The following is a 24,483-nucleotide window of genomic DNA, read 5'->3' on the forward strand; positions in this document are numbered from 1 at the left end:
GCAGTTTGAACACCTCCATTATAGAGAGGATTTTAAAGTCATAGTAAGCATTCAGTATAGATGCAGTAGATAATGCAGAGTTAGGAAACCATAGTTGAGGTAAGGCTTGTAATACTTGGATTATTGCAACTCATTTTATGAAGGATTTTAAGAGTGAAAAGTGAAATTTCTTACTTAAATTTAAAGACTTTGAAATAAGTCCATACAGGCCAGTATTCCTGTCACTGTCACCCTTTATATACACATGGAGAGTCCTTGATATTGATCCAGCTCTCAACGAGTGAACAAGATATCTCACACTGTTGCTCTTATCTGTCAGCCATGGCTCCCTGACTGGACCAGATTAACAGCCCCAATCAGGGAACTCATATTCTTTGAGGCCCACTGGGCTGACCTTATTACAATCACTATAACTTTCACTTAAAAGAAGGCAAATGTTGCTCTGCTTCATTCATGCTTTTGAAGTAATATTTGTCTGAACACATTTTAAATGTTCTGAGCTTTGCTTAAATTCAGTTGAAATGTTTTGAGTGAAGTTATTCATTTAAGAAGAAATATTAATGTAGAAATTGACATTTTTCTTTTTCAAATTGTCATTTATTACTGTGGATGAAACCATCCAAAAGAATAGAATACTATTAATTTTAATAAGTCCTACAATTTATGCTAACTAGAAGGTTATCAAATAATGAATCCTAATGACTTGAATTTCAAATGAATGTAAGAGATTCCACTATTAATGAGTAACTAGTTCTAACCGAAGACGTTTGGCCTTTGGTGTTATTTTTCCTGAAATTGGATTTTGAATCTGTACTCATGTTCAGATATAAATGGTGGCTCAAAGTGAAAGCAGAAAATACGAGAAACATCCAGCAAATTAGTGCAGCATCAATGGGGAGCAAAGAAAAACAGACCTTTTATTAACCTGCTGAGTATTTCCAAAGTTTTCTATCTTTATGACTGATTTCTAGCATCCATTGCAGTTTACTTTTGTGTGAGAGGTGGCCGGTGGGATTGTCTCTGGAGGAAATCCTGTTTGGGAGATTCATTATTCAGTCGATGCTGAATTATTCCGATTTAACTTATACAACTTTTTTTTTCTGTGATAGGTCAGAAAATCCTTCACCACAGAAGTGACGTTTTGGAAACTGTTGTCCTGATCAACCCTTCAGATGAGGCAGTGAGCACGGAGGTAAGAGAACAGCAGGAAGTATACAGATGGCAAAGAGCACAATGGAATGGAATAGTGAAGAAAGAATATGAAAGCTCAACATTGATCATTCTGTGCTTTCATGTGCTCCCTATTGGTTTTGTAGTTTGAAAACTGAATTTACATTGTGCAGATCTGGTCCATGGTGGTAAAGGGATAACTTCAATTTGGTCGGGGTCAAATCTCTTTGTGGAATGTGCAGCATAAGCCTGGACTAACAATGAGTTCACAGCTTACCTCACAATTCAAGAATTTCAGTTCGGCTTTTTCATAAATCTAGAAATGAAAAACTGGTATTAGTAAAAGTGACAATGGATAGAGAAGGCAACATGGTATTAATATCACTGAACACCAAATCCAGAGGCACACGCTGATGATGTTGCAGATGTGGGTTCCACCAAACTAGCATCGATTTATTATAAAAATCATCTTGTTAACAATTTGTCCTTTTGGGAAGAAATGTGCTGTCCTTACCTAGTCTGATGTACCTGTGACCCCAGATCCATAGTAAAATATTTGACTCTTAACTGCCCTCTGAAATGGCCTACCAGTCACTCAGTTCAAGAGCAATTAGGTATCAGTAATAACTGCTGGCCTTGCCAGTGATGCCTATATCCATGAAAAAATAAATTGAAAATAAGAACATTTATTTTACTGAATTCCTTTCTTTTTGGGGGTGGGGCTTCTATATAATAGAGTGAACTTACTGAACTCTTTAATTTCTTCCTTGAGAAAGCAGAGAACTAAGGTCCTCAATATGAAGAGTTTTTCTGTCCTTTGCTGTATTAAGGAACATTAGGTGGAAACTTATAGAGGCCACAGTGACATGGGATTTGTGGCTGAATGAACAAAGGTCACTGTTGACATCAGGAACATTGAAGTTGGTCAGAGGACTGGGATAAATATAGTCTTATGTATTAGTCATTGCGGTGGTATTGGATCTGTAAAGCAGAGTAAAGCAGGGACCACTGTTAAAAGGAGTTCAAAGTCAAGGTTGTATTGTATCAGGGAGACAAAGAGGCATTTGAAGGGGATGACGGGGAGAGAGGGAAGATACTCAAGGTGGAAAGAGGTATAAAGAACAGTACTGGAGGGCATGCTAGACCATAGTGATCACTTCCATGGCCTCAACAGGGAAAGTGTGGAATATCAGGGTGGACATCATTACGGTGTAATGCCAGGGTTCAGGGTCAATGAGAACAGTTGAATATGAAGGTCAAAATGGTGGTCTCCATATGGGGGCATGTTGGTGAAAATGGGCTCTCGGGTAGTGAGGGTAAAGAGGATGTGAAGGTTCTAGAGGAGTTGGGGGTGGGGGGAATGCAGAGATACCTGGAAACCAGATGGTGCCTGGTATTGATGGTGTTCACCGTGAGTTACATTCCCTGCCACCACTTGCCATTCTCTAGATGTGAAATGCATCTGGAAAATTACTGGGAGGGGTGGAGTGCAGAGTCAGTGTCAGTTTCCATGTCTGCTCAATGTCAGAAGATTGAAGGTGCAAATACATGAAGCAAATGCTTTCAAGTTAGAGACTCATTTCATTTGCAAACATTTCAGCGCCTATTTGCAATACATGCAGAGTTACCATACTCAAGGTTTACATCCTGGTCAAAGGCAATTTGCTCCACACCATTGGTCCTTCAAAATTAAACATCGATGCTGACGTTGGTAGCAATGAGTTAAAAAGAGGCCAGTGGTGGCCCAAGGTAACCAATTATTCATGCAGCATAAAAGGCACTGATGGAGATGGAGACCATTGCTTCACCATCTGCAAGTTTAACAATGTTCACACAGAAAGAACTGTAAAGGTGAATGATTGTGGGTCTGGGATGGGAAGGAGCTTGGACTGCAGCAGGTACTTCCTTTAGATTGTAATAACCTGGTCAGACAGCTTGGCAATACCTTCACTGAGCAGGGGGCAGGATGGGGACTGAGAGCTCTAGGTGGGGATTGGTGGCTAGAGGTGGGGGCTGGGACTGGGACAGGGGTGGGGACTGGGAGGTGGAGGCTGGGACTGGGTGGGGACTGGGTGGAAGTGGGGGCTGGCACTGCAGTGGGAGTTTGGGGCTGGGGCCCGGGTGGGAGCTCGGGCCGAAGAAAAGAGACATGCCACTGATTATCAGCATCCGGTAAGCCCAGGAGCAGCCCCAAAGGGTGAGGAACCCTGGGATCAGGGAAGGGCTGCAATCTCAGGACCCCTCAGGATGTGTGGAATCTGCAGGAGGCTCAAAGGTTTTCACCCCCAATATATTACCCGAGGATGTGAGGCACAGTCTTGATGTTGTGATACAACAGTGCCAGATGCTGGAGCAGGACCTGAGGGCTGTAGGAATGGGTGGCTATCCTTCCTAGTGGCTGTGAAAGTGCTGGCTACCCTGAGCTTCTCTGTGACTGGCTCCTTCCAGGCAGTGGGGGTGATCTGTGTGGGATCTCAAAGTCGGACTCCCACAATGCATCAGGATGTTCCATCTGATTGATTTTGATCCCATAAGATGAGTTCCATGCTGCAATAGATTGGGAAACATGTCTGGTTTCCTAAGGTTCAGAGTATTAGTGCACACATAACACTGAGATTACTGTGGACTTCATCAACATGAAGGGGGTTCCATTCCGTTAATGTTCAGGTGATCCGTGATCAATGTTACCAGTTACGGAGGTGTGAGCCCACTACCGTGCAGCCAACGTGACTACTAAACCTGCAGCACTCTCATATAGCTGGTGTGTTTCAGCATGAGAGGCACCCGACTTACAAGGCTGATTCCTTCCTGGGGATAAGGGCTACCCACTGTGTCCTTGGCACAGGACACATTGTACAATCCCCTGATCGCTGTGGAGATACATTGCTGCCCTTGCCTGGACTCGGGTTATAATGGAACATATGATGGGAGCATTAAAGGTGCAGTTTTACTGCTTGGACTGACCCAGGGAGGGGCACGGGGTGTGGGGGCTGGGAGACAAATTGAAAATGCTGCGGGAAAGGAAGCAACATTCCAAGGAGGGGGATGACCACTTTGAGGAGGATATCATGGACTAAGATAGTCACTGGGCAAGATGCTAGGGCTTGGTCTGCATTGTGGTGACAAAGTGCAGCCTTTGTTCACTTTGTTTGTGGAGGCTGTAAATAGAAGCCCTTGTTTGGAATTATCTGATTGTTTGCAAGTGTGTGGTATTTGCTGATTGGCTTATGACAGGTTGCAAGTGTCCTGTGGGCTCTGAAGACAGAGTAGCTGGGTCTTAGAGTGGGTGTTTTAAATGGTGTGTAGCTAGGGACGGGGAGGCTGTGTGTGACCTGCTGGTCAGATGGTGATTAGTGTGAGAGAAAGGGTTGCATGTGTCAGCCTTGCCAGCTCGGTACCATGAGCGGTATGACCTTGTGGCTGCTGTGCCGTTATGTTGCCGGTGAGGAGCAGCACTGGATTGCCTACTCTTGCTTGGGTGTCATAGAGCCATGGAAACAGACCCTTCAGTAATGCACAATGGTATTTCAAAGGCACAAGGCATGCGGTTTATTAGGGAACATCCAGTGAGTGGCGAATCATTCTTGGACAAGGGAAAATGGGGCTCAAATTGGATGAAAGGGACTCTAAAGGGGTGATAGGCAATGAGGTGCATTTCGTAAGATATAGTAAGACATCTTGCTAGACTTAAGCAAGAAATACTGCAAAAGACTCAACGCAATTTGCACTTTCAATATTCAACCTATGGAAACTCTGAAACAACCATTAGGGTGTTGACTCCATGGCATTACAAGCTTCTTAGGTGTCTTGAAAAGAAAGGAAACCAAGGGCAGGATTTTAAGCAGGCTGTAGGATCGAGATGTTGGGACCAAATGGTGTACTGACCCCACACTTCGCAGAAATCAGACTGGGGAAACCTGTTTTCCCTGAGGTCACCTCCTAATTGACCACTTAAGCCCACCACTGAATTAACTCGCAGTGGTAATTCATGATGTCTGCCATGATGTCTACTTTTTAGAGGGATATGGGCTGGATGCTGGCAGGTGGGATTGGATTGGGTTGGAATATTTGGTCTGAATAGACGAGTTGGACCGAAGGGTCTGTTTCTGTGCTGTACATATCTATGACTCTATAATAGCCTCATTGTCACTTTTACTAACACCAACTTTTAATTTCCAGATCCAAAAGATAAAGCTGGATTCAAATTGTCAAACTGCTATTTGAGTTCAAGGTTATTATTTCCAGGCCTGGGCTTATTGTACAAATTCTGTAGAGATATATATCCAACCAAGTTAATGTTGTTTCCCACTTTGAAAAGTTCTGCACAGCATAAATACAAATTTATACTGGACCCCTGATTCCCAAACAAATGAGGAGTAGCTATAGAGCATCAATAGCTCGACCAAGATAGCTCTGTGCTCCTGAGGCTTCAAGAGCTACAAGAAGAAAATATTGTTACAAAATGGAGGTGTAGTCAGAAAATTAAAAATTAAAAATATTTTAAGGGATTCATTCAGAATGTAGGTCTCTTATAGTCAGAAGCCGGGAAATTATAATGGGGAACAAAGAAATGGCAGAAGAATTGAACAAGTATTCATGTTTTCTTCTTAAAAGAGGGCACGAGTGATCTCCCAGAAATGTTCAAGAACCAAGGGTCGAATAAGAGGGAGGAATTGAAGGAAATCAGTATCAGTAAGAAAATGGTTCTGAGGAATTAATGGTGTTAGAATCTAATAAATCCCCAGGGCCTGATAATCTACATCACCGAATACTACAAAAGGTGACTCTGGAAATATTGGTGCATTGGTACACATCTTCATAAAATTCTGTAGACTCTGGAACAGTTTCTACAGATTGGGAAGTTGCAAATGTAACCCTACTAATTAAAAAAGGAAAAAGGAGAAAAAACCGAATTGCAGACCAGTAAGTCTAACATCAGTAGTGGGGAAAATGCGACAGTCTATGATAAAAGGCATGATAACGAACATGAAAACATTCATGGAAATGGACAAAGCCAGTATAGATTCATGAAAACTTTTTGAGGATGTAACTAGTAGAATAGATAAGGGAATTGATCTGAATCAGTGGATGTGGTGTATTTGGATTTTCAGAAGATCTTTGATAGGGTTCTTCGTAAGAGGTTCATGGAACAGTTAAAGCACATGGGATAGCAGGTAACGTATTGGTATGGAGTGAGCATTAGTTGACAGATAGGAAAAAGAATGTGGGAATAATTAGGCCTTTTTCCAAGCAGCAGGCAGTGACTAGTGAGGTATTGCAAAGATCCATGCTTGGGCTCCAACTATTCACATTATACATAAACAACTTAGATCAGGGAACTAAATGCAACATTTCCAAGTTTACTGACAACACAAAACGGAGCAGGTTTATGGGAAGGATGCAAGGAGATTTCTAGGTGATTCAGACGTGTTGTGAGTAGATAATCACACAGCAGAAGCTGGACAATGTGGCTAAATGTGAAATGACACACATCAATGTGAAAAACAGCAAGAAGGAGTAGTACTGAAATGGTGATATATTGGGAACTGTAGATCTGCAAAGGGATCTAGATGCCCTTGTCCACCAGTCGATGAATATAGATGGGTAGGTGCAGCAAAAAACAAGGAAGGCAAATGGTATATTGGCCTTGTTTGCAGGGGGATTTGAGTTCACAAGTAGGGGTGTCTTACTGAAGTTATTTGGGGCCTTGTGAGACCTCAGCTGGAGTATTGTGTGCAATTTTAGTCTCCCTGCCTAGACTGATACCAAGAATGGCAGGACCGTCCAATGAGGAGAGATGGATTTGGACAGACTAGATGAAGGAAAGATATTTTCTCTGGTTAAGGAGCTTAGAAGCAGGAACACAGTTTCAGTCTTAGGATATGAGTAGGCAATTTAAGACAGAGATTTGGAAACATTTCTTCAATCAAAGAGTAGTGAACCTGTTGAATTGTCTGCCACAGAAGACTGTGGTGGTCAGGTAACTGAATATATTCAGGAAGGAGATTAATATGTTTTTAAAAGGCATCAAGGGGTATGGGGAGGAAATGAGTTTATGGCATTGAGGTGTAGGATTGGTCATAATCATACTGAATGGTGAAGCAGGCTCAAAGGGGTGAATGGCCTTCTCCTGCTTCTGATTTCTATGTGTAACCACTCTGGATGAGAAACCTACCAATGCCAGATATTGAACTAAGGTCTAGCTTTTGCTGCTGCCAACCCTTGTTTGACCGGTGGATACTACTACAACCCTGCCTGGCACTCCTGAAAGTGGGGAGGTCATTGTCATTATACAGATTGGCTGCACACATTTATCATATCACCTTGCAACAGGAAACTGATCCACCTGAAGGCCCACTCTGATTACTTGCTGGCGGGTTTTCTGATACCATTTGCTCAACTTTACTGTCTGCACATGTACATGAAAAGTTAACCCTGTGCTTCGGCACATATCTTTTTCCATACATGTGACAGAAATTTCCCAACTCCTTGAAATAACCTCATTGAAACACACATGAGTTTGAGAAAGGTTGACAGGGTCGGCGCTGAGTTAATAATTGAAAACTAATGCACAAGGTCTCAGAAGATGCAGTTTGGATGTAGGACTGAGACCAGAAGAGATTTGTTCAATCAGGCTGTAACTCCTGAGTACCTGACAAAGACGGGTGCAACAGTTTGTGATGAGGGGAGGGGTGGAAAGCTGAGGTGCCCAATGATGTCATCTGCAGCTTGTAAATTAGAAGCAATAGTGATTTGAAGGGCAATGTGATCTGAGAAGGAAGACTTAAGTATAGGAATCCTGTCATCTTCGATATTGCAACCCTGGGGCTGACCACAGCCTCAGCAATGGTCACTCCAATAATTGCAAATGCAGTCTTCTCCATTGGGGGAAGGAGGTGTGTGTTCACTTTGTCTTACAAGAGTGAAGGAGATATTTCACTGAGTGTAATGCAGTGTGGTTGTGTGATGAGCCTGACCTTATGAACTGGCTGGCAGTGAGTGTGAGACTTATAGCAGTAACATGTGAGGTAAAGCTATGAATTTTAGGTATGATTGGTAGAGATTGTTGGTAGGTCAGTGATGGGGATGTTATGTATTATCCCATGACTGAGGTTATTTGGTAGCATTTGGTAGGACATGACATTCGATTGCACATTCACTGAGCTTGACCACTCATGTGAATCATTGAAGCTTTGAATGGCACAACATCCAGGACCCTGGGCTTAACTCCTGGAACTGAGCATCATCATTATCTGGTCTCTGACCTTCTGAAAGATTGTCTAGGGAACGTCTCTGCTCCTGCTCAACCTGCTCAGTTCCCCATCAGGAAATCTTGGAGCCCACTCTTGCTCACATTGTGCCATTGTCTGTTCCATGTCAGAATGAGCTCCATGATGAGCTGCAGCAATGCCTTCACCCAATGTGGGAGCTATAAATTTATAAACTTTACCCAAGCCTCCACTACAGACGTTTATTTACTGGATAAACCTTAAAGGCATGCAAAGCTTCATACAATGAGTGTTAATTTCTAAAATGTATCACTGTAGTTATTTTGCTTTTCATTTCTAAGTCACATGTCCTTTTCCTAGGTACGTCTCTTGATCACTGATGCTGCTCGACATAAGCTGCTGGTGCTAACTGGACAGTGCTGTGAAAACACTGGGGAACTAATTCTGCAATCCGGTTCATTCTCCTTTCAGAACTTCATTGAAATTTTCACAGATCAGGAGGTAAGTGTAAAGAAATTAGAATAGTCCATCGCTCGTGGAGTTGGGTTATATCATGGTGGTAGTAAGTAACTGCTTTGAACTGGTGTTTAAGCAAACCATGCTGTCAGTGAAGCTTACTATGTGTGCTCACCTTGAAATGTGGTAAACATGCAGTTTTATCTTAATTTGAGTACCTTTTGCACGTAAGGCAGAAATTCCAAACTGTAAAAAAGTAATCCCACTGTAGTTCTTTTCCAAAGATGTTACGAGCACCAACTATCGGATTGGAACTAAAATGGCATTTTATATTTCATTGAATCATCTGTATACATTTGTATAACTGCTTTATTAATGAAACCTGAGGTTTCAAGTTAAAATAAAATCAGCCATTCTTTACAAAGTTTCTTACATCCCTGGATGACCAGTTTGGAAGAGGTGGCAAGAAAATTACCTAAAATACATCAACATATGAAAACATAAATGGAAACACAGAGTCCTTGTATACTTTGTAAAAGATGGGAATTTGCTGAATAGAATTGGAACTAAGAAAAGTGAGACTACACAAAAACAGATTATCTTTATAATTTAACCAGACAAAGTTAAAATTACCAATTCAAAATATTTACATTTATTTTGATTTTGGAAAGTTCAAATGGAAGGATAATGCATTGTTTATTTCTGAAGCAAGTATTCCGTAATTATAATTTATTTTTGGGGAACTGAACACAGCACAATCTAATTATAAAATGTTAATTGAGGTTTAGCAGAAATAACTACTAATTACTTATTGTCTTTTATTCTGCTGGCAGATTGGAGAACTACTGAGCACCACACATCCAGCCAATAAAGCCAGCCTCACATTATTCTGTCTTGAGGAAGGTGATTGGAAAAATACAAACCTGGAAAAACATAACCTACAGGACTTCATCAATATAAAACTAAACTCAGTCTCTATTCTACCAGAGATGGAAGGACTTTCAGAATTCACTGAATATCTCTCCGAATCGGTTGAGGTACCATCATCCTTTGATGTGTTGGAGCCCCCAGCATCAGGAGGCTTCTTGAAACTGTCAAAACCTTGCTGCTACATTTTCCCCGGTGGGAGAGGGGACTCTGCTTTGTTTGCCGTGAATGGGTTTAATATGCTTATCAATGGAGGCTCCGATCGCAAGTCATGCTTCTGGAAATTGATTCGACATTTAGACAGAGTCGACTCAATCCTGCTCACGCATAATGGAGCCGATAATCTCCCTGGAGTCAACAGTTTGTTGCAACGTAAAATAGCAGAACTAGAAGAGGAACAGTCGCAAGGGTCCACTGCTAACAGTGACTGGCTGAAAAATCTGATCTCACCTGAGCTGGGGGTCGTTTTTCTTAACGTCCCGGAAAATATGACAAACTTGCAGCCTAATTTTCGGGTCAGAAGGAATACAGAGGAAACCTTTCTTACTCTCCAGTACTTAAACAAATTGTCTATAAAGCCAGAACCCCTGTACAGGACTGTAGGAAATGTTATTGATCCAGTAATACTTTTTCAGAAAATGGGTGTGGGAAGATTAGAAATGTACATTTTAAATCCAGTGAAAGGAAGCAAGGAGCTACAATTTTTCATGCAACATTGGTCCAGCAACAACAAGGCTAAAACTGGACTAGTGTTACCAAATGGTAAAGAGGCAGAAATTTCATTTCCATATTTGACTTCAATATCCTCACTGATTGTATGGCATCCGGCTAATCCAACTGAGAAAATAGTCCGTGCTCTGTTCCCAGGAAATGCTCCACAGTACAATATTCTGGATGGATTAGAAAAGCTCAAAGATTTAGATTTCCTTAAACACCCAGTGGTAACTCAAAAAGAGCTGTCCATTGGCTTGGCTGTCCCAAATGTTAAACAAACCAAGATGAAACAACGAAGTGATAGCAAGGAGAGTCTCAAATCTAATTCTAAGCCACCCGCTGCAAAAGGAGTTAAGAAGGAAGAAACACCAGAGGTGACAAAACCTACTGCAGTTAGTCAACAAGAGGCTGTTAAAGAAAAACTGCAAAAGGTAGAGAAAAAGGAAAAACCTGCAGTTAAGAAGGAAAAGACCAGAACAGAGTCACAATCAAAGCCCGAAGAAAAGGAAACAAAAGCAAAAGAGGACACAGCTAAACAGGAACTTGAAGAAAAAACAGTGAGAGATGACAAACTAAAAGCTGAGAACAAACCCAAACCTGTCAGGGAAAAAATTGTGAAGAAAGAGGTTAAAGCAAAGAAACCAGAAGACAAGAAGAAAGAGGAAAAGGAAGTGAAGAAAGAGAGCGTGAAGTCAGAGGCAAAGGAAGATAAAGCAGTTACTAAAAAAGAAAAGGTTACTAAAAAAGAAGAGAAACCTAAGAAGGAAGAAATAAAGAAAGAAGCAAAGAAAGATATTAAAAAAGAAGTGAAGAAAAAAGAAACCCCAGTGAAAGAGGTAAAAAAAGAAGAAAAGAAAGAGATTAAAAAAAATGACAAAGATGTCAAGAAAGACCTGAAAAAACCTGCTAAGGAAACTAGAAAACCCATCCCTGCAACCGAGACCAAAAAAGTACCAACAAAACCCAAAGTGGAAAGGAAAACTGAACCAATAAAGAAGGAAGACTCTACGCCAAGTAAGCCAAAAGAGAAAGGAAAGCCAAAACCAAGCAAGAAAGAGACCAAAATGGAAACTGTTGCTGTGGCAGGGGCAGCAGCAGCAGCAGCAGCAGTGACTGCAGGTGAACTTGAGATTGAACGATCACAAATGTCTTCACCAGAAGACTTAACAAAAGACTTTGAAGAACTTAATGAAGAAGAGAAAAGAGAAATGCAAGGACCCATAGCCCCATCAGAAAATTCAATAAATAATGAAGTGCAAGAAGCCACACTTGTGAAAAAGACAGGGTTTATAATTCATGGAGACTCTTTGGAGACAGATGAATCTCCTGATGAGGGAATAACAACCACTGAAGTCGAAGGTGAATTTGAGCAGTCTCCTCAAGAGTACATTGAAACTCGAAATAAGGTTACATTAGAAAAATTTGAGGATGAAGGTGCTGCTTTTGAAGAATCTTCTGAACCAGGAGACTATGAGGAAAAGGCTGAGACAGAAGATGTTGAAGAGCTAGCAGAAGATATAGTAGAAAAGATGCTTCCAGGCAAAACAGAACATGCCTTGACTGGCACAAAGGTTGAGACCGACGACATTGAAGCAGAAGAATTAATTGAAACTGAAGAACCAGTTGAAGATGACGAGATAGAAAAAGAAGAGACAGAAGAGTCTGAAGCTGGGGATGATCACAGGGAACGAGAAGGCTTTCCAGAAAAGGCTGAAGAAGAGGCAGAAGAAGAAGAAAAGAGAGTTGATCTTAGCAAAGAAGCTAAAATTTATGCACAGAAAGATTTAAGTATGGTTGAAACCACTGAGATACATAAAATAAAAGCTCTATCCCCTGATGGAGCTTTGGATAAAATCTCTGCACTCCATTCTTCAATTATTGATCAAACGATGCTGATTCGTAATGAAACAATGCCAACTGATTTTGAAAGTGAAATAACAGTTTCTGATGAAGAAACCCATGAAGAGCCACCAGAAGAATTTACAGCTACATCAGGTTTTACTCAATCTACAATTGAAATTTCAAGTGAACCTACCCCAATGGATGATATGTCCACACCGAGAGACATTATGAGTGATGAGACCAATAATGAGGAAACTGAGTCACCCACTCAGGAGTTTGAAAGCATGACAAAGATTGAAACTACTGTCTTTTGTCAGGGTCATGAGGGAGCTAAGTTTTCTCCAGTTCCTGACACTTACAATGGACTCTCAATAGAAACTTCAAAAACAGAAGTGACACAAGGTGATGATTATCCAGCATCAGCCTCAACAATATCTCCTTCATCTTCTCTGGAAGAAGACAAGTGCTTTAAATGTCCATCACCTGGCATCTATATTCCTAAGTCTGATGAATTTGAAAAACAGGAAGTTTTAGAGAATGAAAAGCAAGCGAATCAGATAAAAGATCTTGAAGCCAAATTAAGCCCCGCACGGAGTCCAGTTGGTTCTTCACCACAGTCTAGATCACCTTTGAGTGATCAGAATGTCAACTTTGATTTGACTCCATCAGATATCAAGGCATCCACAGATCTTACAACCTCTGACCACGAAACTCCAGATGATCATTGTGCTAGTCCTGAAGAAAAAACACTAGAGATGGCATCTCCCACACAATCTGGTTCCCCTAGTGCTGGCCACACTCCATTTTATCAGTCTCCTGTAGATGAGAAAGATAGTAAAGTCGCAACTGAATTAACAGGAAAATTGCCAGCCCCAATTATTATTGAGACTGATGACATGAAAGCTGATGAGACCAGTCCAAGATATAGCCCCATGGATGAGCCAGTACCTGATTCAGAATCACCTGTAGAAAAGGTCCTATCTCCATTACGAAGCCCACCAATGTTGGGTTCCAGTTCACCTGTTGATAGTTCTCCTAATGATGGAGAAGAATTCCCAGTACAGTTTCTTGAAGGTGCAATGGAACTCTCAAGTGATAAGCTTAAACTTCTTTCTTCACCCCATCTTTATCCATTTAATGACTTTTCATCCAGCTCAGTTGCGCCTGAAAAGCAACGTGCAGCAGATTTCGAATTGTTGACTCCCAAAGATAGTTTCAGCCAGGAATGCAAAGTGGAAGAAAATGCTACTGCCACCTTCCCATCACTCGGTCCCTTTGAAACTCAGAAAACTGCAGCTGAACTGTCCCCAACTCTGGTGGATCTCAGCCAAATCGGTTCTGTTAAAGAAGACAGCAAAATGTCGATTTCTGAAGGAACCACATCAGACAAATCAGCTACTCCTGTCGATGAGGTGGTAGCAGAAGACACTTATTCCCATATTGAAGGTGTGGCTTCAGCTTCAACAGCATCTCTTGCCACAAGTTCCTTTCCAGAACCTACAGCAGATGATGTGTCTCCCTCGTTGCATGCAGAGGTCGGATCCCCTCATTCAACTGAAGTTGATGAATCCCTCTCAGTGTCTGTTGTCCAAACGCCTACAACTTTCCAAGAAGCTGAAGTTTCACCTTCTAAAGAAGATTGCCCAAGGCCCATGTCGATTTCCCCTCCAGAGGTGTCTCCAAAGACTGCAAAATCCAGAACTCCTGTACAGGAAGTGAGATCACCCGAGCATTCAACAATGTCGGTAGAGTTTAGTCAGGAGTCACCGGAACAGTCTTTGGCTTTGGACTTCAGTAGACAATCTCCTGAGCAGCCTGCGTTTAATGCCAGCTTCCAGCACATATCTGAAAATGGACCCACTGAAGTAGATTACAGTCCATCAGATGTGCATGAGCCTGGATTTATCCAGCATGCTCATCCAACACTTGACAGATCATTCTATGGCCAAGAGCTGGATCATTTGCAATTCGGTTCCACCCCACCAACAGAGGCTTCACCATCATCCTCATCTGCTCGTACACCACAAACCAGTTCTCCATTGCAAGAGGAATATGGTGTTTGTACTTCAGCCCTATCTGGAAAACCAGTTAATATTGAAGTGCCAATGGTTTCAGAAAGGGTATCATCTGCCCATTCACCACAGGGAACTTCTCCACTGCAAGATCAGGAGGAGCTGCAAATGTTTGACCTTTCACAGCCTCTTGCACTTGCAAAAGAAGTATCTCATCTGCACATGTCTGATTCATCAGGCCCAGGCCCACTGCAGGAGAAGAGTCCAGTAGGATCATCAATGATATCTCCTTCTGAGCAGGTATCTGCTGTTTATGCATCACATTCCTTACCAGAGCCTGCCCTCTGTCAAAGCAAAATTCCAATAATGCAGTCAGACATGGGAGAAATTGAGACATTCAGCAGCAAGCAAGATAAAGCCAAAGATGGATATGAGCTTGAAGATGACCATTTTGCATCCAGATCAGTGCACCCAGCAGAGGTTCAACCTGCTGTTGAAACATGCTTTAAGACTCCGACTTCATTCCGGCTCAACATGGCTGATCTTTCCCCTTCTTTCATCAATCCAAGCCCATTAGAATTCTTTGAGCAAGATGACATCGCTGAAGATCTTGAGAGACCACTTACGCAAAGCGGAGGAGGCCAGCCTCCATCTGGTGGAAAGCAGCAGGTACGGCAATGTGATGATACCCCAGGAACATCGGTCAGCGAATCTGCTCCGTCCCAGACTGATTCCGACTTTCCACCTGGCACAGAGGAATGCCCTTCGATCACTGCGGATGCTGCCTTAGACTCTGAAGATGAGTCTGAAACTCTCCCGACAGACAGAACACTTGTACACAGACAAATAGATCCCCCACCTGTTCCACTGATGGATCCTAGCCCACCTCCACCACATCCAGATGTTTGCATGGTTGATCCCGAAGCATTGCCTACTGATCAGAGCTTGGCAAAGGCAGATAAGCCATTGAAGAAAGAGGTTAAAGAGAGAACAAAGACCAAAAAACAGGCCACAAAGACAAAGTCTTCCTCTCCTTCCAGAAAAGCTGACAGCAAACCAAAGCATTCCAGTGCTCCTTCCAGAACAACCCCATTAGTATCTGCTAAGGAATCAGCTGATAAAGCAGCAAAAACAGCTTCCCCTAAGAAGAAGGATTCAGTGGAGAAAGGAGCCAAGCCTAACACTAATCCAGAAACAAAGAACACCCGAGGTGATGACAAAGAAGCAAAAAATGCCACGAACACCACAAATTTAAAATCTGCACATACAACTAAAAATCCAGGTAAAATACCTCGATGTGGTACAGTGATCTGGTGTATTGAATAATTAAATTTAAAACCAGAATATTATATTTTTTTAAAGTTATTTAAAATATTTACGTTCTTTCAAAATGAATGTTTCTTTGCCAGGAAATTCCACAGGTGTTTCCTTTTTTCTTCCCTCCATAATCTTGATGAAAACCCAGGAGGAATTCATAACACTGATCCCACAGACTTTAGATTTGCGATTGCCTCCTATTCTCTGCTGTGAAGGACAGCACGCATGTGTGTTACTAGGCATGGTCACACCATATAACTCACATCTTCAAAAAGCCAGTTATCCATTACTCCCCTCTTCATGGGACTGAATTTTGTGGCCCCTGAGATATAATCTATCTGCAATTTAACTAGGCTGTGCAAGGCCTAGGATTGTCCAGGGATCTTCACCACCACGAGGGGTGGTCCTACACAGCCTTCATTTTGAGTTTGAAGGTCCCCTAGGTAAAGGTCTGACCCCAACCCCAGCCTTCTCTCCGCCTCCCTCCCAGGCCTCAGTCTCTTTCTGCTGTGAGCCCTCCTCCCTATCCCTCACATGTACCTGGTCCTGGAGTGGTGGGGGAATTGAGGAAATGTTTGTGGAGAAATCAATTTAGTAACAATTTCCTTTCGTGTTTTGGGATGCCACAGAAATGTCAATAGACATGAATTAATGAGAAAAGAGAATGATACCTATCTGATAAAGCCATGAATTACAAAGTTCTTTGCTGTTAATTGCTATGGAACTGTGTGTATGGTACTGCAGCTCTTTCGTAGATTCCTAGAGAAGGATCAGTCAGTAAGATAGCTGAATCCTATGATGATTTTAGCGTTTCTCTTTCTTATTCATTCATCGGTGTTCATGGGATGTGGCTGTAGTTGGACAGATCTGCATTTATCACACATCTTTAATTGCCCAGAAGACAATTAAGATTCAACCACATTACTGTGGGTCTGGAGTCACATGTAGACCAGACAAAGTAAGAACAGCAGATTTCCATCCCTAAGTGTCATTAGTGAACCAGATATTCTTGTGTTAGGTCTGATATCTGGTGTGTTTGTTATAGAGTCACAGAGTCATAGAGATGTACAGCATGGAAACAGACCCTTCGGTCCAACCCGTCCATGCTGACCAGATATCCCAACCCAATCTAGTCCCACCTGCCAGGACCAGCCCATATCTCTCAAACCCTACCTATTCATATACCCATCCAAATGCCTTTTAAATGTCACAATTGTACCAGCGTCCACCACTTCCTCTTGCAGCTCATTCCATACATGGACCACCCTCTGTTTGAAAACATTGCCCTTTAGGTCTCTTTTATATCTTTCCCCTCACACCCTAAACTTATGCCCTCTAGTTCTGGACTCCCCAACCCTATTTATCCTATCCATGCCCCTCATGATTTTGTAAACCTCTATAAAGTCACCCCTCAACCTCCAACACTCCACGGAAAACAGCCCCAGCCAATGTTCAGCCTCACCCTATAGTTCACATTCTCCAACCCTGGCAACATACTTGTAAATCTTTTCTGAACCATTTCAAGTTTCACAACATCTTTCTGATAGGAAGGAGACCAGAATTGCGTGCAATATTCCAACAGTGGCCTAACCAATGTCCTGCCAACCTCCCAACTTCTGTACTCAATACTCTGACCAATAAAAGAAAGCATGCCAAATGCCTTCTTCACTATCCTATCTACCTGCGACACCACTTTCAAGGAGCTATGAACCTACACTCCAAGGTCTCTTTGTTCAGCAACACTCCCTAGGACCCGACCATTAAGTGTATAAGTTTTGCTAAGATTTGCTTTCCCAAAATGCAGCAACTCGCATTTACCTGAATTAAACTCCATCTGCCACTTCTCACCCCAATGGCTCATCTGGTCAAGATCCTGTTGTAATCTGAGGTAACCTTCTTTGCAAACTTACTAACTGTACCTCTTATGCTCACATCTAAATCACTTATGTAAATGACAAAAAGTAGAGGGCCCAGCACCGATCCTTGTGGCACTCCAGTCTGAAAAACAACCCTCCACCACCACCCTCTGTCTTCTACCTTTGAGCCAGTTCTATATCCAAATGGCTAGTTCTCCCTGTATTCCATGAGATTTAACCTTGCTAACCAGTCTCCCATGGGGAACCTTGTTGAACGCCTTACTGAAGTCCATATCGATCGCATCTACTGCTCTGCCTTCATCAATCCTCTTTGTTACTTCTTCAAAAAACTCAATCAAGTTAGTGAAACATGATTTCCCACACACAGAGCCATGTTTACTATCCCTAATCAGTCCTTGCCTTTCCAAATACATGTACATCCTGTCCCTCAGGATTCCCTCCAACAACTTGCCCACCACCGAGGTCAGGCTTACTGGTCTATAGTTCCCTGGCTTGTCCTTACCATCATTCTTAAACAGTGGCACCATATTAGCCAACCTCCAGTCTTCCGGCACCTCACCTGTGACTATCGATGATACAAATATCTCAGCAAGAGGCCCAGCAATCACTTCTCTACCTTCCCACAGAGTTATCGGGTACACCTGATCAGGTCCTGAGGATTTATTCACCTTGATGCTTTTCAAGACATCCAACACTTCCTCCACTGTAATATGGGCATTTTGCAAGATGTCACCATCTATTTCTCTACATTCTATATCTTCCATATCCTTTTCCACAGTAAATACTGATGCAAAATACTCATTTAGTATTTCCCCCATTTTTTGCAGCTCCACATCTGCCCCCAATCAGCTTTTTAAGGTTCTTGCCTAATACCATCAAAATTATGGTCTATCCTCCATCACTATTTTAAATCTTACGGAATTATGGTCGCTGGCCCCAAAGTGCTCCCCCACTGACACCTCAGTCAGCTGCCCTGCCTTATTTCCCAAGACTAGGTCAAGTTTTGCACCTTCTCTAGTCGGTACATCCACATAGTGAATCAGAAAATTTTCTTGTACACACTTAACAAATTCCTCTCCATCTAAACCCTTAACACTTATAGCAGTCCCAGTCAATGTTTGGAAAGTTAAAATCCCCTACCATAACCACCCTATTATTCTTACAGATAGCTGAGATCTCCTTACAAGTTTGTTTTTCAATTTCCCTCTGACTATTAGGGGGTCTATAATACAATCCCAATAAGGCAATCAACCCTTTCTTATTTCTCAGTTCCACCCAAATAACTTCCCTGGATATATTTCCGGGAATATCCTCCCTCAGCACAGCTGTAATGCTATCCCTTATCAAAAACACCACTCCCCTCCACTCTTGCCTCCCTTTCTATCCTTCCTGTAGCATTTGTATCCTGGAACATTAAGCTGCCAGTCCTGCCCATCCCTGAGCCATGTTTCCGTAATTGCTATGATATCCCAGTCCCATGTCCCTAACCATGCCCGAGTTCATCTGCCTTCCAAGTTAGGCCCCTTGCATTGAAATAAATGCAGTTTAATTTATTAGTCCTACCTTGTCCCTGCCTGCCCTGACTGCTTGACTCTTTTCTGTTCTCAACTGTACCAGTCTCAGATTGATCTCTTTCCTCACTATCTCTCTGGGTCCCACACCCCCACCTTACTAGTTTAAATCCTCCCAAGCAGCTCTAGCAAATCTTTCTGCCAATGTATTAATCCCCTTCCAATTTAGGTGCAATCCGACCTACTTGTACAGGTCACTTCTACCCCAAAAGAGATTCCAATGATCCAAAAATGTGAATCCTTCTCCCATACACCAGCTCCTCAGCCATGCATTCATCTGCTCTATCCTCCTATTCCTGCCCTTACTAGCTCATAGCACCAGGAATAATCCAGATATTACTACTCTTGGAGACCTCCTTTTTAAATTCTTGCCTAACTCTCTGTGATCTCCCTTCAGAATCTCAACCATTTCCCTTCCTATGTCATTGGAACCAATGTGGACAATAACCTCTTGCTGGCCCCTCTCCTCCTTGAGAACATTCTGCACCCTCTCTGAGACATCCTTGATCCTGGCACCAGGGAAGCAACACACCATTCTGATTTTTCGTTGCTGTCTCCAGAAACGTCTGTACCTCGGACTAGAGAATCCCCTAACACAATTGATCTCTTGGAAGCCGACGTACCCCTCATTGCATTAGAGCCAGTCTCAATACCAGAAACTTGGCTGTTCGTGCTACATTTCCCTGAGAATCCATCACTCCCTACATTTCCAAAACAGCATACCTGTTTGAAATGGGTATAGCCACAGCACGCACCTGCCCTAGATGCCTACCTCTCTTACCTTTTTTGGAGTTAACCCATCTCTGTGACTGTATCTGAGACTTTTCCCCTTCCTGTAACTGCCATCTATCACAGACTGTTGCTGTTGCCAATTCCTCATTACTTCTAACTGTCTCTCCAACCGATCCATTCAATCTGATAAGATTTGCAACCAACAGCATTTGTTGCAGATATAATCTGCAGTAACCCTTAACTCTCATTAAACTCCCACATCTGACAAGAAGCACATATCACTGTACTAAAGGCCACTTTTGCTCCTTCACAATCTACAGACCCAGAAAATAACACTGTCTTATTCCTCTACAAAACACTGCCCCAGGTTAGATTAATAGTTACGGCTTATATTTTAAGTGTAATCTCTCCAAGACTTTAATTCATTTGTCATCTGAATTCTTGTTTTTTTTCCAAAATAGGGATAACAATAATTACACAGTAACGGCTGTAAACTGAAACCACCTTTGTAATATTCAGTCTTGAATGATGCATTTATAGTGACATCCCGTCTTGCCCAACTCCATTTTGTACTGGATCATAACACATTTTTCTTTCATCATCTTCTGCTCCGCTCCTGATCAAGTTACCCATGATTGGCTTTCAGTAATTCATCTTAATTTTCGCTAACACAATTTCAAAAAGAGGATGGAATAGTCAGATCACCTTTTACCACTTTCTGTCTCATAATTTTGATTTTTTTATGGATAATTATGAATCAAAATTAATGCACTGAGAAATAAATGGCCTTAAGCATGGTACCTGCTTGGCTGTGTATGAAGCTGTAATTAACTAGGCAGAAAGCTGATGCTTTGTCTTTGCCTTTATCTCCGCCAAGTGCCTTTGTGATTTCCTTTGGGTTCTAGAATAGAGCAACACAAAAAATGCCATTCCACCCAGTAAATCTATGCCAGCTGTTCTAAAGAGAAATCCACTTCATCCTATCACTCCCCCTCCCTTCCATCACTGCCATCTACACCCATCCTTCCCTATTTTCTATCTCAAGATATTTATCCATTTTCTGTCTGAATCTATATCCACCTGAATGTCAGGGAAGAAAGCGTTCCAAATCTCAACTAATCTTAGATAAAGATTTTTCTTTCTACTGCCTCTGGTTCTAGAGCCAATTAACTTAAATAATGTTACATTTGGGCCATTTTGTAATCCATTGTATAGCCATTAGAATATAAACTGTTGCTATCTAAATCTTTGTATTTTTATTTACCTGCATCACATCCCTTCAGTGTTTTTGGTTCTAACAAGAACAATGACAGCTTCTCTGTAATCCCTTATCCCTGGAACCAGTCATGTAAATCTGCTCTGAACTCTACACAAAGCCATTGCATTCTTCTGATGCCCAGATTTGGAAACCATGGTTACAATGGGATACCATAGTGTTTAAATTGGCACATAACAACAGGAGTAAGTTAGCAACAAAAAACGAATGAACATTTCAAAATGCTATTACCCAAAAGATTCCTTATGTAGACTGGTGAAGTCACAGTTAACAGGTTTCCATCATGTATGCATAAAGCTGGAACACTCTAACCAAAGTAAAAACTAATCTGTTTGCTGCACCTTAGATCTCAGTCTCAGATTTAAATTTAACAATTGACACAGAGTTCATAATAATGGCATCCACTGTATTTTTCCCATTATGTCTCCTCCTCAATATAAACAGCCTTAAGCAAGAGATTTCACATTCATTTTCAAGGGGAATTTGTTGCATCAGTTATTTCAAATTTTCCAGCCTGCTAGTTAGTTTAATATACTTTTGTTAACAAATTTTAAACTGTTCTTCCTCCCCTTGCAGTCTCCTCTTCCCCTCCATACCCTCATAGCCTCCTCCTCCTCTTCCCCCCACTTACCCTTGCACCCTCCAAATTTTTGTTCTCCACTCATCTTTGCAGCCTCCTCTTTTCTGCCCTCCCCTCCTTGCAATCACCGCTTCACTGTCCCCTTCCCCATGCAAACTTCATTCCTTGAATCGAAAGCTGAGGCTGAGAAACCGCCAACAGTTATCTCAAAGACTCCATCACTGCAACCAATCCTGTGATTGCCGCTGGTAGGTGAGGAACAGAGAGAGGAAGAGGAACAGCCTGTGATTGGAGAAATGTGAAACAGGCAGAGCTTTGATTGGAAGAGCAGTTCCTCACATATTCAGTCTCTCTTGTGTAAGCCAGGGCTGACCTCGTCCTGATTGACTGGGATGGTAGCAGCCCTGGTGAACAGCACTGGAAGCACCACTCTCTTCTGGATGCTCAACTGCGAAATTTAAATTGAAATATTTGGGCAGCACGGTGGCTGTGTAGTTAGCAATGCTGCCTCACACGGACCTGGGTTCGATCCCACCCTCAGGTGACTGTGTGGTGTTTTCACATTCTCCCTGTGTCTGCGTGGGTTTCCCTTGGATGCCTCAGTTTCCTCCCACAGTCCAAAGAAATGTAGGTTAGATGGATTAGCCATGGAAAATACAGGGTTAGATTAGATTTGATTTGATTCCCTACAGTGTGGAAACAGGCCCTTCGGCCCAACAGATCCACACCGACCCTCCAAAGAGCAACCCACCCAGACCCATTCCCCGACACCTAACATTCTGGCCAATGTTGGCAGGATGCTCTTTGGAGGATAGTGTGACTTGATGGGCCAAATAGCCTGCTTGCACACTGTAGGGATTCTGTGATATGTCTCTGCACAGAGTTTTCACAGTGCAGAATACCTGTGACCCCAAGGTCAGTTTTTTTTTGCCCATTAACGATGTAACAGAAAGTTAAATCTAGCGGTTAAAAATGTAAGTGCATGAAACAAGATAATGTTGAAAACAAAGAATGATTAGTAATGTCTACAACAAAAGCTAAAAATGAAGGGAAAAGCAACTCAGTCAATATTGAGAGAAAAGAGACCAGTTACTGCTTCATGTATTGATCTTTTGTTGAGATCAGAAAAATTGGACTAGATTTTCTGGCAAAGGTTCTTCTATCTGAATTGCATTTTATATTAACACCCAAATCAGCCAACATTTTGGAACAAGGAAGGCACAGACACCTCAAGAATTGCAAATCACTGCAAGTTTCTGGCCAGTTTGCAAAGCTGTGCCACTAGCTTCATGAAGACAGCATCTTCTATTTAACCTCCCCTGAGTTTCATGAAGTTGCTGCATTTACACATCAATTTCCCATTAACGAAGTTATATCTTGCAGTTAAAAGTGTGCGCACTTTCAACAATTTGATCATTGATAATGAATATCATTCAACCTGCCCTGCCCAGAAAGTGAACAGTTAAGGGTAGAATCTAACAGGGACCTCAGCAATATGAGCGCCGGTGAGATTTGTGGCAGAATCACATGAGAAGTACAGCCTATCCTGTCCTCGGGAGCAACTTGCCCCATCTTTTATGCATTTACTCAACAGTGAGCCATATTTCTGTCTAGCAGTGGTGAGTTACCAACTCAGTGGGGCTATAGCTTGTTCAATGCCTTATTAATGACATGATTCACTTCACTAATGTTCAGCTTCCCATATTCCCAGCTGCCCTGAGCAAGCCAGATATCAAGAATTCTCAACATGGAAGTCAGAGTGGGTATCCAGCACCATCAGCTCATTGATGGCTGCAAGGAAGGTTTGTGCTCCTCAGCACCAGAGTCTCAGATCACAATCCATAGGCAACAGATACGTGTACCCTGACCCGCTGATGTTGGCGTCCAACATTAGCAAAACCCTCATGATCCTCATTGCCAACTCTCTGATCCATCAGCAGGAAGCACCAGCAACCATCAAAAGGCTACTGCAAGGATAGTTTCTGTGGAGGGACAGGCACCAGCCCATAGTTTGGAAGAGGAAGCATGTCAGGGTTGATCGCTTTCTCTCTTTGCAGTCGCTCACTTAACACCTCCCTACAAGGTCGCAACATCCACGCCTTGCCTTACCTTGACAGTTAGCTCAGTTGCATACCGGGCCTTGCTGGTCAGCACTCCTCTGACAAGGGACACTGTGCTACATCAAACTCATTGAGAGAAAGTGAGGGCTGCAGTTGCTGGAGATCAGAGCTGAAAATGTGTTGCTGGAAAAGCGCAGCAGGTCAGGCAGCATCCAAGGAACAGTAGAATCGACGTTTCGGGCATAAGCCCTTCTTCAGGAAGAAGGGCTTATGCCCGAAACGTTGATTCTCCTGTTCCTTGGATGCTGCCTGACCTGCTGCGCTTTTCCAGCAACACATTTTCAGCTACATCAAACTCACACCTGCACCATGTGCCAGCAGCTTAAGCAGCAAACACACCACACGTGCTACAACAGGCAGCCATGTCTCAAAGGCTCAGGAGAGTAGTCTATGAGGCACCAATCAGTCAGGGGTCCCAGCACAGTGATTCAAGAGCAGCCGATACCAGTCCAGGAGATTGGTTATAGTTAGATATCTTATCAGCGTGATCTCAGTCTGTGCCTCTGCATTCAAGAGAGGGTCATGGTCTGTCAATGACTCTATAGCAGCTGGTCTGGGGCTTGGAGGAACTAGGGCAATGCAGTTCTGGAGATGTATAGGCGTCAGTCAGGGGTCTGGTCACCTCTCATCCAGGGCTCTGCACTTGGCATGGTCAGCTCA

At 42.5% G+C, this 24,483-nt stretch overlaps 1 protein-coding gene across 1 annotated transcript in view; it reads left to right on the forward strand.

Moving 5' to 3' along the window:
* The window catches only part of map1b (microtubule-associated protein 1B), a 134,651-nt gene that overhangs the window by 99,364 nt on the left and 10,804 nt on the right, over positions 1 to 24,483 (forward strand). Inside the window, exons 3-5 of the mRNA XM_087999989.1 lie at positions 1,110 to 1,192; positions 8,760 to 8,900; positions 9,689 to 15,632. Coding sequence (XP_087856115.1) covers positions 1,110 to 1,192; positions 8,760 to 8,900; positions 9,689 to 15,632 — 6,168 coding nt within the window. The remainder of the gene's footprint in view (positions 1 to 1,109; positions 1,193 to 8,759; positions 8,901 to 9,688; positions 15,633 to 24,483) is intronic.

This window comes from Chiloscyllium plagiosum, unplaced genomic scaffold (genome assembly GCF_037043375.1).
Source record: "Chiloscyllium plagiosum isolate Xiang-an unplaced genomic scaffold, Cpla_swu_hap1 HiC_scaffold_2, whole genome shotgun sequence".
NCBI classification, from domain to species: domain Eukaryota; kingdom Metazoa; phylum Chordata; class Chondrichthyes; order Orectolobiformes; family Hemiscylliidae; genus Chiloscyllium; species Chiloscyllium plagiosum.